Below are 16,682 nucleotides of genomic sequence, written 5' to 3'. Positions count from 1 at the left end.
AATAGAAGCAAATAAAGTACATGTTTTTGTAACAATTTTGCCACATTCACCATGTATTAAAAGCAAATTTACATAATCTTCGTTATTTAATGGCTAATGACAGTTAAATAAGTGTCATTTATTACAAAGCTTACTAAAAATATACATAAAAAATTAAGAATTGTTGAAAAATACAATAATAATGTAAAACTTCAAATGTCTCAGAAACGACTAAAAGTAGGAATAGGATTAGTAAATACAATTTGATTTGATTTTTTTTAAAGACCTTGACAATATAAAGAAAAATACTTTTCAATTTCTTAGTGCTTGTATCAATGGGTCAAAATAAAATTTAGACCACACGTGCATCTCTAAAAATTTAAAGAAAACATTTAATATCTGGATAACGGTAAGACTTAGGTATACGAAAGTATACATGAATTTGCCTTATTTTTTGCCTGAATGCATTAAAATCGAAAAAACCGGGTAGTTCTAATTAAAAAAATGAAGAAATTTGATATTTATGAAGTTAAACTTTGAACACTTTTATACACACCCTGTATAAATTGAAAAATTTTTCAACGTACATTTAAATACCTATGCTGACGCTGACCTTGCTAAAAGCAACCGAATAGAAACCATTTTCATACCTTCTTAGGGTATCTTCGTAAAAAAATAATTTATAAGGGTCTGCAACGGTCAAATTTTTTACAAAAAAATTAATAACTCAAAAAGTTTGCATTATTCGAAAAATTTTCAAACAAAAGTATACTAAAATTTTAAAAATATATTAATATACAGGATCTTCTATTTAAAATAACAAAGTTACAGTCGACTTCCGGTAGAACTGGAAATTATCATGATTTTGATTGTCATATACAGATAGTTTTAACTCGTCGTGGGACACTCTGTATATTATTAGCTTTGATTTTCTTACTTCCGTTCAAAATATCACAGCAGTTTTCGACCAAAGAATATGCCGATATGATTTTTGTTTATGGGCTCTGTGATAATGTTTACGGCAACTGGTGGATAGGATGTGAAGGTCCTATTTCATGGTACCTTGATTTCAATCCCGTTAATTACAATTTTTGGGAACAATTGAAGCCACTAATTTACACAAGAAATATTATTGAGTGACAAAAATGTGTAGAGATTGCTGGGTTCGATTTCGAAAATCCACACTAAATTTTCATTTAATTGTAATTATCATATTTTTTCAGATCTTATTTATACGTCTTAACTACATAATTTGAATCATTGTTATAAAATTGTTGTTCGTTATTGTTATTAGTTACTTCTTTTGTTGTTTGTCGTTAATGCAATTCGAAACAGTAGATTATTATAGTTGAAGTACTCTAAATTTATAAAATGTCTTTGGTTTTTTATGTAGTTTGAAAATCACTTATTGCATTTAAAGAAAATATTACACAGAGTGAAGAATTAAATACGGATAACTTAATTAATTTTTTAATACCGGTCATAGAATTCCTGAGTTCAACTAATACCAGTGGAATACTTGATAGAGTAGTGTACTGCATTAAGGAGTTATTTTGAAAACCACAGTTATGTAAACACTAGTCAATAGTCAGTATTCAATTAACATTTATGGTCAATTTCACAAATCACCCTGTAAATTAGTGAAGAAGAGCAGATGGACACTTTTTAGTGTCCTCCCTGAGGGACTCTACTTGTGGTAGAAGTATGTAAAGATCGTCATACTCACCCTGTATAAAAGTTTGAAAAAATTAAATTTTTTGCTGACAGAGAAATATGAAATTATGTGTTGGCGGGGAAAATTCGATTATCTTGCGATATCAAGAAAATCAAATATAAGAACATAAAAAGTTCTCGTCAAGCATCTGTGAAAGCATTATCAATTCGAGGGATTTATTGTTTGCATTGACCTTCATAACATAGAAATTTCACTTTACTTATTTGGTTGTAGAATTTTATGATGAATTGGCTTACCTATCTTAATTATATCTTTGAATATATTTTCCAATTTCCAATATTAAACTAGTGGATTTGGTGATATATAGTTGCAAGATTTTAAAAATAAACCTAGTCAATGAAATTATCAAATAGTAACACAATCTACAAACAAATTAAATACGACCCTTCCAATACATATTAAAAATAAAATAATAAACTCTTTTAACCAACTTTTTCCTTTTTCCATCAGATGCAAACAAATTTGAAACTCATATTACCATACTCCTAAAATCTACTAAAACTTCACAAACCTGACATGCCTCTTCGCCACATATTACAAATGTGCTGGGTAATATACATTTTATGAAAAAGTTTACCACGCAAGAACTTTAAAATTAGAACTCATACATAACTATCCGGATGCAAACTACAGATAGTTGATGAACTTTTGGATTGCTATAAATCGGCCGAAGGTTTTATTTTTTCAACGAAAATCAGGGTGAAATACTCCAGCAAGATATTAGAATAAATAAATTCGACACCAAAGGATCCAGCTACAAAATGTGATTACTGCTAGTTGAACAGGGAATATATGTACCCCCAATAAATATTTTTTAATTGTTATTGGTTTGTTTGATATCAATTATTCAAATATGGTCGATACGCAACTTTTAAACCTTTTAAAAAATTCGAAGTAAATTTTTAAATAAATATTAAACTTACCTATTTCATTTGTGTTTTTTTAAAACAGTAACCGTGATACCATATGTATAAAGATTCTCTCATCAACTATCAAATTATTTTAATAAATTTATTACTATAAGACTTAATACATTATCAATATATTTCACTTAATTGAAATCTAAAACACAAAAACATAAAAGTAATATTATACATCAAGTACCTTGTAATTATTATAATGCTGTTTACATAGGACACACATCTTAATATTTAAAAAATAGACTAAAAAGTCATTTATACGATACGAAAATAAGGGGTTTCAAGTGAAAATTTGAAATAATGTTTATATTTGTTTCATAAGATTATCTTATTGTGATTGTCTTTACTTAATGGGCAAATAAAATTAAAAAGCGTAACAAATGCAAGAATCGATTAAAAATAATACGTAAACATTCACATTGCAACTAATTGATATACTTTCATTTTTACTTGTATTTCGTTAGAATAACTAACTGTTTATTATTCCATCCAACTAAGTACTGGTCAATTTCTTATTTTCAATAAAATCAGATTTCTCTTGAAATAACCTTGATTATAACATGTAAATGGATAATTAACACATAATAATAAGGTTTATATCAAATAATTCCATGTATTGGTATTATCAGGTGCTCCAACGTTTTCGACTGCGAAAAATGAACGAATTAATAGGTACGCTAGGAATGAACCAACAGAAATGGGTAATGACAAACTGCCAAGAGAATACGGAATGGAATCAGTGTTTTTTAGATACTCCGAAAAACAGGGCATGATTGCATATTTTAAAAAATAATGTCAGAATTACGAAAATTACAAAGTTATGCGAGTATCGCCTACAAAATGAAAGTCTTACATCATTAATTTTTCCAGATCTTGCATTCAATTTATCGCCTTTTGGATATCTTGAAATAATGTTGATCATCAATATATTTAATATACAACATGACTATCACAATTTTCTGTTTTTGTTTTGAAGAGCTTTACTATTTTAAATAAACCAGATTCTGTATGATCCATTTTCTATCGAGTAACAGTTTTCAGTGTAGGTGACCCTTCACATTCCTGTTATCCTAATTTAATCTCTGGATAAAAAATAATGTGTGTCCTTTTAACACTTTTCAGGTTGCCAAACTCTGAGAATGGCAGCAACCAGGAGAGCAAAAGCACTTGGTGTTGAGCCCAAATCTGTAAGGATGCCAAGATGCAATAAAGTGGGAGGATTCGAACAAATTCAATGTGATAATGAGATAGTAAGTTCTTGTTGGTGTGTAGATGAAGCTGGATTTGAACTGGCAGGGACCCGAGCTCCCGCAGCTGCACTCGTCAATTGTACTGGTGAGTAAATAGAGCTAAATCTGTTCGCAGGATAAATTCTGAATGAATGATTTTAATCTAACTAACTAACTTACTCCGCTAAACCAACTCGTTTATATACCCAAAACGAATTTCTCAAACTTACTAGAAAATTAACAAAAAAAAAACAAATAAATAAAATGACCTTTCTAGAAATTATTTCTAAAAATATAGTGTAAATAAATCGCCGCTGTGATAAAAAGAATCATCAGAGGCGCCGTGAATTCACAAAATTTTAGAATTCCATTATAACCGGACAAGACCGAATTCAGGACGTATGTCGTGAACGAGTTTGTAATACCACTTTATATTGTAATGTTACTAGAAATTTGATTTTAAAAGACGAAAATATAAATTTACACGTATAGTTTGAAGTTTTTCTTCACTTATTTTTTAGTGACCGATTTATCAGTTCGTTTGTAATTATTTTCTAGACAGTAGAATTGTGGCGATTTTTTAAGACTTTTTGATTTGTTAATGTGTGCTGGGTATCGATAGGCTGCCCCATTATAATGTCTGCTTTCAGTTTTGCGATTACCTTATGTGCCGTTACTATACGTCTGGCTTGTGTATATAATTATATATTAATCTGTGGACTACAGATGTAGCATCGCTGTGTTTTAAGATGTTTGAAAGTGGTAGATTTAACACTTTCATCCCAGCTCTGGGAGTCATATGACTCCTGTAACACATAAGCAAGCTGTGTTAATTAATATCTTCATAGTACCCATTTGCAATATATTTTTCCCCTACGCCACCGACCCAAAAATTATCATTGGTCCATGTACAACCATAGTGTCAATTGAGTCCACAGTTTTTACCATATATTTTTCTTCATCTATTCAGTGGTAATTCCATGTGAGCCTCTCATCGAAATGTACCCTAATGTATTTGATTTATTTGCTACATGCGTTCTTCGTTTGCCGTTGACTCTAAGATAAGTCTATTTATATCGTTTATCGAAATCTGTAGAACTGCTTGATTTGGGAGCATTTTGGTGAGCCCGAAAAGTAGGTGTTTAGTAATTCCTCCAAACTTTTCTCTCCAGTTTGTTTATAAGTGACGTCGGTTCTCTTAACGACATCATTATTTTACCAGGATTTTGTGGATTCAAGAACATACGGGAATATTCGAAATTTCAAAGCAGAATTCAAATCAAACCTTGTGCGTCTTTGATCCAAACCTACTAGTTGGTTCATCAAACACAAACTAATTTGTTATTTTATCACTAATTTTGTTTCTGGGAGTTGAGCCTATATGCAATAGTGATAAGGTGATTGGTATATAGTAGTAACAAAAGTAGTGAAAAGTTGATAATTATATAAGTTGGTTAAGTCCAGTGTAAGTGTTTAAATGGATGAAGTAAAAGACAGTGTTTATGAATTTAACTCATCTTTAGAAACCGTTAAAATAAATTAGGAAATAAAATAGTAGTTTACATAGCAAGTCCCGAAAGTGGTCTTATACTGGACGAGTGGGCAAATTGCAGAAATTGCAGGGCGAGCCACAGATAAAAAGAAGATTGAACATACAAAATCATAGAATCCGCAAACACAACTAAGACAGAAGACATTGGCAGAATTAACAGAGTGAAGGCCCCAACGTTTGACGTAAGATGTCTTGGACCAATTACGTTAAACAATTTGAGACAGCCGCTAAAGTAAATGATTGGAAATGCGATATGGTCACGAACATCGATAACAATGGCAGCTGAAAAACTGAAAACAGAAGCGCGACGAAACTCTGCAATAGTTCGAGGTAGACATTGACTGACTTGCCCGATTCGCTTATCCATCGGCACCAGAGAACTGGATGGAATGTTTGGGCATCCAGCATTAACTGATGGCCTGCGCGATCATGATATGCAGAGGACACTTCCAATAATTCATCCGTAAACCTTGAATATGAAACAGCCACAATGGATTCATATAACAAGGTCAGAACCATACACGAAGAAGGTGATGAAAGCAAACTCGATCAGATCCTCAACATGATAAAATATATGGTTGGCAGGAAGCCAAAGAAGATCAGATGCTGGAATTATGGAGAGCTAGAGCATGTACGGAGTTCTTGTAGCTTTTCGGGATTTACAGAAGGAGAATCTAAGGAAGCTGTAGTTTCCAGAACTACAGTGGACAACGAGTAATGGTCATCCACAAGGATCAAAGAAGATCAGGGGAGAAAGAAAATTCGCTCTGCCGTTAAAATATTTGCTAGCCTGCAACATCCCCGCCCGTATTTAAAACGCACGAGGGTTGGCAACCGTTTTATGGAAGATGTTTAGAAAAACAAAATTTGTTTTTACTTCTAGTCTTAATGAACTAATAGAGAAATTTTGGGAAATCAATGAGCTTTCTGACTCTAAAGTTCGTTCAAACAATGATGAACTAGCTGAGAATATATTTCTTGAAACTACTAAAATTTCACTTAGTGGCAGATATTAAGTGGATATGCCGAGTATAGCAAACCATAGCAAAAGGGTAGAATACTTTCCCCCATAGCAAAGAAATTTGAAAAAAGTACTGAATTTTTTTAAGTTTATAGTGAAGTTTTGGTTGATTATCTATCTTTTGAACACCCTACAGTGATACCACTGTCTTTGTTTCGCAATCTATCGAAAAACCCAATTATTTCATTCCCCACATCAATAAACTTACCGCGATGTGTGTGAAACGCTTCAAAACCTTCGCGATCATGTGCAAACGTGAGTCATCAGGAATATGGTAAAGGTGAAATTCCAAGATATCGGAGTTCACGTATTAATTTGCAGGTTCCCACCTTGTTATCAGTACCTAATAAAGTCGGTGTTGTTATTTTCATTTTACCAGAAAGTGCAGGAATGGGTCCAGTTGCCGATTCAAACACGCAGTCCCGGCTATCCACGAGTTCTAGAAGGACCTATCTTCTAAGGAGGTAATGTTACAAATTTGTCCACTACATGGACCGTTAGGCTTGTCCTGTTCTTTTATAATGGAAGTCTATATTTTGGCTATTACACCGAATGCGGCGGCATCTTTGATGTAACCTTAATCACATGTTTTTATCACAGCATCGAGTTGTTTATATTTTTTTAGAGTTAATTCATAGGATGATCTTAGTTATTTGTTTATTTCCTAGAATTTCTTAGAAATTATTTTTGGGTATATGGTCTAGTTTTTTAGGAGCTGGAGTTTAGTTTATAATTAAAAGTCATAGTGAACGGAACGAAATAGAAAAGTAAGCGGTGAATTGAATAGATTAGAAAAGTAGTGATAAGTTAATTATTATATAAGTTAGTTAAGTCTAGTGTTAAGTGTTCCAATGAATGGAGTAAGTGAAAGACAATGTGGATAAATTTAGAGCGCTTGCAGACATCCGTTTTTTCACCGGACAACGGACTGTCAATAAACGGCTATGCTTGTACAGGGTCCTTCACGACGAGCTGAATCGATATGGAATCTACGCGAAATTTCAATATAACTTTATATAATGTATCGTATGCCTAAAGTCCACCATTTTTTAATTATTTCACATTTTCGAAATTTTGCCCGACACTAAAAAAATTATATTTCTAAGTCTAAGTGAGTCAGGTCTAATATTTTTGGGATTTGGACAAATAACACTAATAACTTTCAAAATCTGTGAAAACCTTGACTTCGAAAACTTAATTTTTTCAATTGGCATTTTTCTCTGGATTCTATGCTTTAAGTTAAGGGGACTTCGTTAGTAAATTCATATATCTCAAATTAAGGGTTTTTATTTGAAACTTTCATGTAGAAAAAACTGAAATCTTCATTCATGGTTTTTAATTGTCGGTTGTCTGGAGACACCAAAAAAAGCTAACGTATCAACATAAAAACAAACAATGAAATAGGGATGAAATGGTATAGGATTTATTAATGAAGATTATTTCAATTTGCTGGTAATATACGGAGAATGAGACAGGGTTATTGAACGAGCCTATATACATGTCGATTCAGCTCGTCGTGAAGGACCCTATATACATATATTTTTTTATGGATGTTACTTGGGACTACGCTAGAGATTACGCACGTGTGAAATGAATAAGGAAAAACAAACTCGTATTGGCCTACTATTTGTACAAGAAGAAACTGTGTTTCTCTAACCTTCTCGCCAAATCTGTAAAAGCTAGATTTCATTAGTGTTTTTCGGCTTCTACATTATACTACCATTTTCTCATCTATTAGCCTTACAGATTTCTGAAGTTTGCAGCCTTAATTTCTTCATGTTTCATACGGTTCATATCTTCCAAAAATTTGAATCTTCCAATACATGGCCTTTCATCTTCATGCTAGTTAACACCCACTCCTAAACCTATATTGGTAACATAGAGTTCATGAAGTTAATCTAAAGATTGAGATAACGGCATAAGTGAAATTGTACTATTGGAAATTATGGCTGAAGAATTAATTTGATGTAATTCAGCTCTAATAAATCTGAAAAGTAATTTTGTTTGTTCCAGAAATGCATTATTTCACAATCTGATTGAAAAACTGGAGTTAAGTCTATATATATTCAGTTAAACAAACCTCATTTTTTGTAAAAAGGAATCTGCTTCCAAAGTGGTAAACTTTTACATTTCGAGTGCAAAAATGAAACAATGTTAACTTAATTTTATTTCAAGGATTCTGAATTCGTTTGTAGTTTGATTTATCATGGAGAAACAATGGAAAGGGAAACGAACCGTTAAAATCTTTTTGTTCCACGTATATAGGAAACCTGATTATACGTTTTAAGGTATAAAAGCGTGAAGGTATAAAGTTTATTTACATCGAATCACAACTCATAATGTTTAACACAAAGATAATAGAGAAATGAAAAGGAACCCCAACGCTGAGTATTCTATATAATTTATTCTGTTGATGTCTACGAGGATATATTGAAAAATTCTTATCCTACTATAGAACCACACAAAATTTCAATGTCAAAATATTTTATTACTCAACATATTCTCCTTTTAATAGGATACACTTATTACAGCGAACCTGCAACGTCTCTAGACCTTTCAAAAGAATATTTCTTCTTGCTCTGCAAACCAGACCTCCACAGCTTTTATTACCTCCTCGTTGGAAGAAAATTCATGACCTTTTAAACTTTTTTTCAGTTGAGGAATGAGATGATAGTCGAACGGAGCCAAATCTGGTGAATAAAGGGGGTGTTGCAGTAATTCAAACCCTAAATCACGAATTTTTTGCATGGCAACATGAGATTTGTGTGTAGGGGCGTTGTCCTGCAAAAACCTTTGGATACCTTTCCGCGTCTTTTCTCTTTAATTTTTTCCCGTAGAGTGGTCAGTAATGTCGAATAGTAATCTCCAGTTATTGTTCTACCCTTATTCAAAAAATCAATCATGATTACTTCGTGGCAATCCCAAAAAACTGAAGCATGAACTTTTTCAGCAGATTTTTGGACACGAAACTTCTTAGGTCTTGGAGAACCAGAGTGTCGCCATTCCATCGATTGTTGCTTCGTTTCTGGATAGTAGAAATGTACCCAAGTCACATCCATAGTAACAATTCGGTTTAAGAAGTCTACATCGTTTTCAAGCATTCGAGCACAGATCGAACGGGATGCTTCTACCTTTGCACGCTTTTGGACAACATTCAAACATTTGGGGATGCATTTTGCAGCAATTTTTTTCATGTCCAAATTGACGTGAACTATATGATGAACGGGTTCGTATGAAGTATTCAGTGCTTCAGATATCCGTTTTAGCCCAATTCGAGGGTCTGTTAAAATCATGTCTACATCGATATTTTCGGAGACTGATACAGAAACTGGCCTTCCCGATCGGTCATTATCTTCAATGGAAAATTTACCTCTTGAATTCTGCAGTCCAATTTTTCACGGTCGCATACGAAGGACATTGATTACCAAGGGTGTTAAGCATATATTCGTAAATCTGCTTACCTCTTAACCCTTTTAAGTACTTGATGATGGTTCGGTACTATAATTTTTCTATTTTCACAATTTCGTTGGACATCTTATTTCTTTTAATTTGTTACGTAAGTCGGGTTTACTTTTTTAACGTTAAACTTTACACTGACACTTCTAATAAGTTATTGTTGGTTGCTATGGTAACGCAATATTTTTTTATGCTAGATATCTATACATCCTCGTACTCCATTGCCGAAATGTGCCCTGTTAGTTAGTCATAATAAAACATCTCGGCATTCTTTTCGAAGTATATCGACATCATATGTAATCTGTTCATTTGAATTTCTATCCTTTTTCTACTGTTTTGATTCTTTGAATTATCGTGTCTAAAAATAATTTGCGGTCTTTTCATTTCTCCATAAAATCTTATGAACCTCGATATTTCTACGCATTAGGTACTCTTCATTTTGGTTTTCACATCACAGCATGGATCCATAACCCATCCATTGTTACTAATATTATAAAAAAACGTTTTTTTTTACTTGTTTTTGCTGTGCTAAAAAATGATTGCAAATTTCTTTTCGAGATTACTTGTATGTAACTGTTAATGTTGGTGATACCCATCGTGCAGACAATTATTTCATGCTCAATTCCGAAATAAGCTTAATATGTAACAAATGATATGAATAACCAATATATTCAGCCTTTCGTCTTATAATCACATGTTGATCATCAATGTTCAATAATATTAGTAAATATTTAATCACTAAGACAAGATTTCACACTTCTACTGTAGACACGCTTCAACAAGTTCAGACAGATGTAAGCCTGAACAAGTTCATAATGTGACGACTAAGTTCCAGCGCTTGAAAATTATTTTCTCATTGCTTCTGGTTTTCAGGATTGATCGTTGTATGAAAAATATAAGATAATGTATCACATGTAATATGTAAATAGCATTTCGGGTGACTTAAAAAGAAACATAATTATGAGGAATCTTCATATGATTTTATAAAATTTTTGATCTGTCTCATGATTTAGTAAATTAGCATTTTGCCATACATTTCTTCAAGAAAAGTTTTAAATAAGTTACATGGATGTATTTTATTTGCTGTTCCTTTCAGTTTATATTTTTGATAAAAATATTTTTGCATTTTAAAAAATAAATAAGTCGAATAAGCAAAATTTAAATGTAATAAAAATGTAATGAATTTTGCGAAAAGGAAGAACGATAAAATATAACTCATTTTGTGGAACAAGCTCATTTTGCATGTTGTGGAAATGCAAGTTGGACTAAACAAGTGCCGGTCCCCGCACAAAATTTGCAAAACTAGTGTTATGTCACTTTAGAATCAAAGAGTGCGCAAAAAGCTTTCGTTTACTAAACCTATAACATGATAAAAGAAAAACCACATGGAAGATTTATATTTTTGACTTGTTGAGGTAGAAGATGAACTGATGAACCAAACATTTTTAGGTGTACCTAAATATACTATCCGCAAAGCGACCAAAATGCACAGGCAAACTATACCAATACATGTGTTCACTTCTTTTACACAATTCTTGTAAGAGTTTTGAAATGCTGAATTTTCAAAATACTGATACTGAAAGTATTTCCTAAGAACTCAGCGATACATACAAAAGTTTTTCTCAGACTGAGATTAACGATTGATTTCTATCAAAGTAATTAACGGCTTCTTACATTCAAACTGTAAGAAAAATATTACCTTTAGCTAAGTGTCTCCATTACAATTTATATAACAAAATAGCATGATATCTTTCCATATTATATTAGTATCGTCTACTGCACCTACACCCTAACATTTAAAGTTAATGGATCTTCCTACATACATCCAAAATAGTGGCCACAAAAATATAGATTTTCTTTTAAACATAAGTAATGTATATAAGTGGTGTAACCTCCATGTTTCTATGTATTTAACGGTAAATCTAGAAACCAAATTCAATTCAAAGTAGTAATTTTTAGACACCTGAGCCCACTCCTCTATGTTTTTAAATTTACTTTGGAACTTTACTACACAAAAAACTTTTTATTTTCTTCGCCTGTATTATTTATCATATATAACTCATGATGTTACTGTTTCAAACTAATAGAACTTTCTGTCCTTGTATACCAGAAATTGTCAAATTGAGGCATACACATAAAACTGAACTTTCTTAAGAGTCAACCAACTCATTCCAGCGAATATCATTATTATTTCTGGGTGACAACAAATCATCATACTCTGAACTTGTTTTTTATGATTGTAGACGTTTTAATTTACTTTTATGGACGTGCAATATACTTGATGATACGGAGTAGAGAGCTCAAAGGAAGTGTTATTCGTAAATCTCTAAGAAGAAAACGTGTTGCATATTTCAATTTAGTGTTTTAATGCAAGTATTGGAAATTAAGTATATACCGAATAAGTTCACATATAAAAAATATATATCAATGGAATTCATTAAATTGAGCATACGACAAATCGTATACGAACCTAATTATTATTACTATATGAAGTATCATTAATCTTATGCTGGGAATACGTAGAGATATAGAAAATTGGTCTTATGGCATCCCCTTACAGTACAGTACAGTCAGTACAAATTTTTAGAAGATATCAATTTCTGGATTCTCTACTTCATTTCGATTATATTTAAGGAAGAGAATTTGATGTTTGTCATAGTACTAGAAGCAAGAATAATAAAATTTCACTCCATCTGAGTGCCAGTTACACATGCTTTAACTGAGGTGAATATCACTAGTCAACTGGGTTCCACTCAAATATAATGAGTCAAGAGTCAAGAAAAAGTCACTTAAGATGCAATATGTACGAGTATGAGAGCAGGTCCTCTCTTCAAACCAGCTATGGCAGAACATCAAATCGAAGTACACGAAGAACGCTGGACTCTTTCCACACATTGAGTCAAATTGGAATAAACACCTTTTTGAAAATCGATTAAAAAATTCATTTTTGCTGTCTTTAAATTATACAGTTACCGATTGTTAACCATTGGGCATGAACCGCCCCTGGCCTTCAGATAGTAGAATTATTTATTCCGTGAAACACACTACATGTATATCACACTACACATCTTTAAAGGCATACAACTCAGAAACGAGGGTCGTATGACCATATCACAGCATAATTTTCACGTAATCTCATTCCCGAATTTTTCGCATTCCGGGTAGGGAGGCAAACGATACATCGATGTTTTTCAAACATCGATATATCGTTCATAAATATCAATGTTTTAACCTCGAAATCGAAACCTTAAACATCGATGTTACATCGTTCTTCATGATCGATGTTTTATGAACGATGTTAGGTACACATAATCATAAAATATATCTTTCTTAGTCACAACTGTCACAAGATTTTTCTATTTAGTTTCTAGTTCGTTCTGCAATACAAACATTACAAACGCGCCTCGCGCGCAGGCGCCACACGAAGCAGTTGCTTCGCTTGTCCACACTGACGAGTACTGAAGACTATTGTGTTGCTAGTTGTTGGTAGGTAGGTAGGAATGAGTCTTGTGACGAATCCGAAAAAGGCGATAATAATGAAAGTGACATATGGAGGTACCTTAAAATATTGACACAATATAATATGAAGAAAAAATACGAAAGGTAAAACTAAAGCAGAAATAGAATTACAAATGTTCATGTCATCTACTGTTACTCCAATAAAGGGAAATGCATTGGAGGTGTGGGATGACATGAAGGCATTATTTCCCAGGCTTCATAATTTAGTTATGATCTATTTGCCTATTGTGGCAACTTCGGTACTCAGCGAGCGGTACTCTGAAGCTGGAGCTACAATTTCTCAGGAGAGAAACCGCTTACTGGGCACCAGGTTGTCAAAATTATTATTTTTAAAAAAATAAATACATACTTATTTTCTGTTAAAATAAAATAATGATTATTCTTAAAAAGTAGATATTAAAAATTGTGTCTGTTTTCTGCAAAAAAAACATCGATATATCGTTCATAAACCTCGACGTTTGTAACATCGATGTTCCACTTTTCAAAATATCGATGTTCTAACATCGATGTTTTCTATGAGCGATGTTGCATCCCTAATCCCGAAACACTCTGTATAAAGAATAAAAGTGTTTTCGTAAGCATGTGATTTAAAATAACAATATTGGTATACGAGTATGAAGTGAATCTCTACTATCTCTTTCTTGTACTCCCAAAAAACATTTATAAAAAATTCATTTTTTTGTTGCTTAGAAGGTTTTGTCCTACTTTATGCAACATATAGTCTACATATTTATCGAAATCTCGTATTATTATTTAATTGGTGATAAGTTCAAATTGTCTTTTATGTATAAACTTAGAAAGCGAACTTGACATTCATACCTAGATTTGAAATAAAAATCATGAAAACTAGGTGGCCATGTACGTATAATTAGTATTTACAACTTAATGATTTCCAAACAAATACTTACATTCAGCTTAAATCAATGTAAAATCTTTATTTTATCACACTATTGAACTAAAGGGATTTCATATTTTAAGGAATTTATAAAACACCAGCTGACCCGGCAGACTTCGTACTGCTTCAATTGATAAATAAAAGACCTAAACTTTTGTATAAAATAAACTTAAAACAAAAAGAAGGATTCATTTTATTATTAAAATTAATAAAAAAATTCTCGGTATGAATGAAGTTTTATTATTATTTTAGATCAATTACACTTTATATTGCGGAGTTTTCCTGAAATACTGGCTATTTATAATTCAATTTGATATTGACAGACACACACAGTTGTGATACAGTCTGTTATTCACTTTAAAGCTTTCTGATAAACTACTCGTATATTTTTTGTTTTGTGTAAATAAACAAAGATGACGCTTTTCCGACGCGTGAACACGTGACGTATAATTGTCCATGCGCGAAACAGGGAAACTCCAAGTTGATTCCGCAAACTTCCAACGACTTGCCTTGCGATTTATTTATGGTCATCGCAAAGGCCAGACGTACCGGAAATTGTAAACGTTTAAAATCGAATGGTGAATCCGTCGGAATCATCGGTATATGCGCGATCAAGACATCCTCTAATTTGTATTTTCCCTTTATGATTGTTGCCTCAATGACGTTATTCATCACCTTTTTCACAGCCAGTCTTGTTCCATTGCACAGTCGAGGTTGATTAATGTTACACAGCATGATGACAACTTGTCCTACTTTTAACTGCAAAGTTTGAGGCGATGGTCCAGGCAATACCAGTGAACTGAAAAACTCCGTTGATAGTTGACTACATCATCCTAGTTCATAACAGTGTCGATTGATTTGAAGGAAAAAGTCCTGAAAAAAAAATCCGGAATGATCGCATTGAGATCCTCGACATCCTTATTTTTCGCCGCCAAAATTGCTAATTCACCTAGCCAATTATTGTTATGAACTGTTGCGCTATATCAGGGAAAAAACGCTAAATACGCTTCTCTTTCTATTCTGTGATGTGACAGAAATCTGTGGGTAATGTGATGAATCCGGTCGAGGTGTCCACTGCAACTTTATTATTTCCAATGTCTAGCAACTGCTTAGTAAACACATTTGCAGTTTGATATTGTTGCAAAAATACTCGCCTCTTAGTAATAAAGTGTCATTATCACAGAAGATCAACAAGAAAACAAAGATAATATATAATATATATAATTGAATTTATGTTTTTTTGATATTTCATGGTTCGTCAATGCAGTTCTATTTTTTTTATCGTATTGATGACCTCTTGGTTATATTTTATATATATATATATATATATATATATATATATATATATATATATATATAGATTTTTGATTGGTCTTTTGATTTTGATTATTATTGATATTTATCTTGATTTCAGGTTTCTGTTCAGCTTAAAATAACAGATAAAAATTTGACGTACTTCGGTCTTTACACCAAGAGTCAAAACTTAAAATTTTTACCTGTTATGTTAAAGAAACTTTTATCGAAAAGGGATATATAAAATGATAATGATAACTTTTCTTGTTTTAGCACCAAAGCCATGCGCAGATCACACATGTAGAATGTTCTGCCCACATGGTTTTTCTTTATCTGCTGATGGTTGTCCATTATGTCGATGCAGGGATCCTTGCGATGGCATAAAATGTCCCAATGCTCTTGAATGTCATCTTGAAGAACTTGCTTGTGCAGACCCTCCATGTCCTCCGGTTCCCACATGTAAGTATTTGGTACTGAAAATGCCTTTATTCTTCCAAATTAATATGAGAATATAAATAGGAACGAATGAATTTTTCTAGTGATGATCTTGAGAGTTCATCATCCTATTTCATTCCAAACTGTGAAACCATTATTATCTGCATATCCGATCAGTTTTTGAAATATTAGTAGCAGAAAATGTGAAGGAAGCTGAGGTCAACATACGCTAACATATTTGAGAGATTTAGATGATGAGCCGTCAATATACTGAACCGCAATAATTCTAAAAATTAAGAAGCAACAATATAATTATTAAGAAGTAAAAGTAAATGTTGTTGACACAACAGAAGATTTACTCTATATCTTTTTTTCACAATATAAATTTGAGTACGGAATGTTCTCGATTTCTTTCCATTGTACATTATAACAATACTTATACATAGTTGAGACATCACATTTTCATGTATTAGGAAACATCAGGATGGGCTCTATCTACATAATTCTATCGTAACAATTTATTGAATTATTTTAATGTCAAGGTATGCACTATAAAACATGGTACCATCCCATCTATTGAAATTAACGCAAGTGTTGCGCTTCTCTCACGATCACATTTGCAAAATAATAATAAAATTCTCCGGCATT

The 16,682-nt window shown here is 32.4% G+C and overlaps 1 protein-coding gene across 2 annotated transcripts in view; it reads left to right on the top strand.

Moving 5' to 3' along the window:
* The window catches only part of LOC130891358 (uncharacterized), a 76,374-nt gene that overhangs the window by 25,161 nt on the left and 34,531 nt on the right, over positions 1-16,682 (top strand). For both annotated transcript variants that reach the window (XM_057796013.1, XM_057796014.1), the window contains 2 exons: positions 3,757-3,969; positions 15,873-16,058. In XM_057796013.1, coding sequence (XP_057651996.1) covers positions 3,757-3,969; positions 15,873-16,058 — 399 coding nt within the window. The remainder of the gene's footprint in view (positions 1-3,756; positions 3,970-15,872; positions 16,059-16,682) is intronic.

This window comes from Diorhabda carinulata, chromosome 3 (genome assembly GCF_026250575.1).
Source record: "Diorhabda carinulata isolate Delta chromosome 3, icDioCari1.1, whole genome shotgun sequence".
NCBI lineage: Eukaryota > Metazoa > Arthropoda > Insecta > Coleoptera > Chrysomelidae > Diorhabda > Diorhabda carinulata.
Note: the sequence above shows the minus strand (reverse complement) of the source record. Positions and strands in the feature narration are given on the sequence as shown.